Raw genomic sequence first — 1,903 nt, forward strand, 5'->3', positions numbered from 1 at the left:
TCAGACAGGGAAAAATATATTCCTGAAATAATTCATCATTCCTGAAATAATTTATCCTCAGGAATGCTGGCATTGCCACCACCTGGAACACAACACAGAGGTGAGCAGGAATTAGACAGGGACAGCCTTAACACCTTCCTGAAGTAATTTATCATTCCTGAAATAATTCATCCTCAGGAATGTTGGCATTTCCAAAACCTGGAACACAACATGGAGGTGAGCAGGAATTAGACAGGGAGAAAAGAGCCTTAACACCTTCCTGAAATAATTTATCACTCCTGAAATAGTTTATCATTCCTAAAATAATTTATCACTCCTGAAATAATTTATCATCAGGAATGTTGGCATTGCCACCACCTGGAACACAACACAGGGGTGAGCAGGAGTTATCCTGAAATAATTTATCCTCAGGAATGCTGGCATTGCCACCACCTGGAACACAACACAGAGGTGAGCAGGAATTAGACAGGGACAAATATATTCCTGAAATAATTTATCCTCAGGAATGCTGGCATTGCCACCACCTGGAACACAACACAGAGGTGAGCAGGAATTAGACAGGGACAAAAGAGCCTTAACACCTTCCTGAAATAATTTATCACTCCTGAAATAATTTATCATTCCTGAAATAATTTATCATCAGGAATGCTGGCATTTTCAAAACCTGGAACACAACACAGGGATGAGCAGGAATTAGAGAGGGACATAACAGCCTTAACACCTTCCTGAAATAACTTATAATTCCTGAAATAATTCATCATTCCAGAAATAACTTATCATTCCAGAAATAACTTATCATTCCTGAAATAATTTATCCTCAGGAATGCTGGCATTTCCAAAACCTGGAACACAACACAGGGATAATCAGGAACTAGACATGGACAAAAATGCCTAAACATCTTCTCACATTCCTGAAATAATTTATCATTCCTGAAATACTTTATCATTCCTGAAATAACTCATCCTCAGGAATGCTGGCATTGCCACCACCTGGAACACAACACAGTCTTCCAGTATTCTTTTTTCAGAAGTGCTTTAATGCTTAATATCCCTTGTCTATTTAAGGCTTAGAGCCCTCAAAACTATTTTTATTGCATTAGAATATATTAAAATTAAGTGTATTAGGGCTGTTAGAAGTTTCCTGTCATTTCTGAAATTCCATTTCCCAGTGTTTCCATCTGCCTCCTGTTTGGTTTTGACCAAACTCCTACAGCAAATAGATATAAAATATACACATAAAAAAATAAAAAATAAAAATAAATATAACATAAAAAAAATATGGTAACACACTGGTGATTTTTATGTGCAGTAAATGGAATTTATTTCATGTACTCACCTATTCCTCTCTCCAGGGTCTCTCCAAAACTCCGGGACATTCCCATTTCATTCCTTCCAAACTCTCTTTCAAATCCTCCCCCCATGGCACGATCCATCTCTGGAAAGATGGAATTGGGAAGGTCAGGGGGTCTCAAGGTGGAGTTGGGAAGGTCAGGGGGTCTCAGAGATGGAATTGGGAAGTTCAGGGGGTCTAAAAATGGAGTTGGGAAGTTCAGGGGGTCTCAAATGTTCCTGAGAGAACACTTTAACCCAAGAATCATTTTTAAAGATTCCCAGCAAGGGAAGGTTTTCCTCGTGTTCTCCTGAGCATTTTGTGGTGTCTTCACGAATCCAAAACCCCAAGGAAAAGCAGGACTCATCCCAAATATTTCTGAGGCTCTGGAAAAGCCTTTCTGGAGAGCACAGAATCTTTCTGAACCAACCCTTCCCAGCAGCATCAATCAATGACTTATTTTGGGTCAGCTTGGAGGCCACGAGTGACTCAGGGACACTCTGGCAGCTGGAAAAGGTTCCAGTTATTCCCAAATAAAGCTGAGAAGAGGGATACACTTCCAGGGAACACACA

The 1,903-nt window shown here is 39.8% G+C and overlaps 2 protein-coding genes across 2 annotated transcripts in view; both read right to left on the minus strand.

Annotated features, from left to right (window-relative positions):
• LOC103766900 (mitochondrial import inner membrane translocase subunit TIM44) overlaps nucleotides 1–928 on the minus strand; it is a 32,891-nt gene extending 31,963 nt beyond the window's left edge. The window contains exon 1 of the mRNA XM_029963868.1: nucleotides 908–928. Within this exon, the coding sequence (XP_029819728.1) occupies nucleotides 908–928 (21 nt within the window). The remainder of the gene's footprint in view (nucleotides 1–907) is intronic.
• A 15-nt stretch (nucleotides 929–943) lies between these two features.
• LOC103766918 (heterogeneous nuclear ribonucleoprotein M-like) overlaps nucleotides 944–1,903 on the minus strand; it is a 33,594-nt gene continuing 32,634 nt past the window's right edge. Inside the window, exons 12-13 of the mRNA XM_029963869.1 lie at nucleotides 1,337–1,497; nucleotides 944–990 (exon numbers count right to left, since the gene is read on the minus strand). Coding sequence (XP_029819729.1) covers nucleotides 944–990; nucleotides 1,337–1,497 — 208 coding nt within the window. The remainder of the gene's footprint in view (nucleotides 991–1,336; nucleotides 1,498–1,903) is intronic.

The sequence above is a fragment of the Manacus vitellinus genome, unplaced genomic scaffold, assembly GCF_001715985.3.
Source record: "Manacus vitellinus isolate BGI_N305 unplaced genomic scaffold, ASM171598v3 scaffold_64_pilon, whole genome shotgun sequence".
Lineage (NCBI taxonomy): Eukaryota > Metazoa > Chordata > Aves > Passeriformes > Pipridae > Manacus > Manacus vitellinus.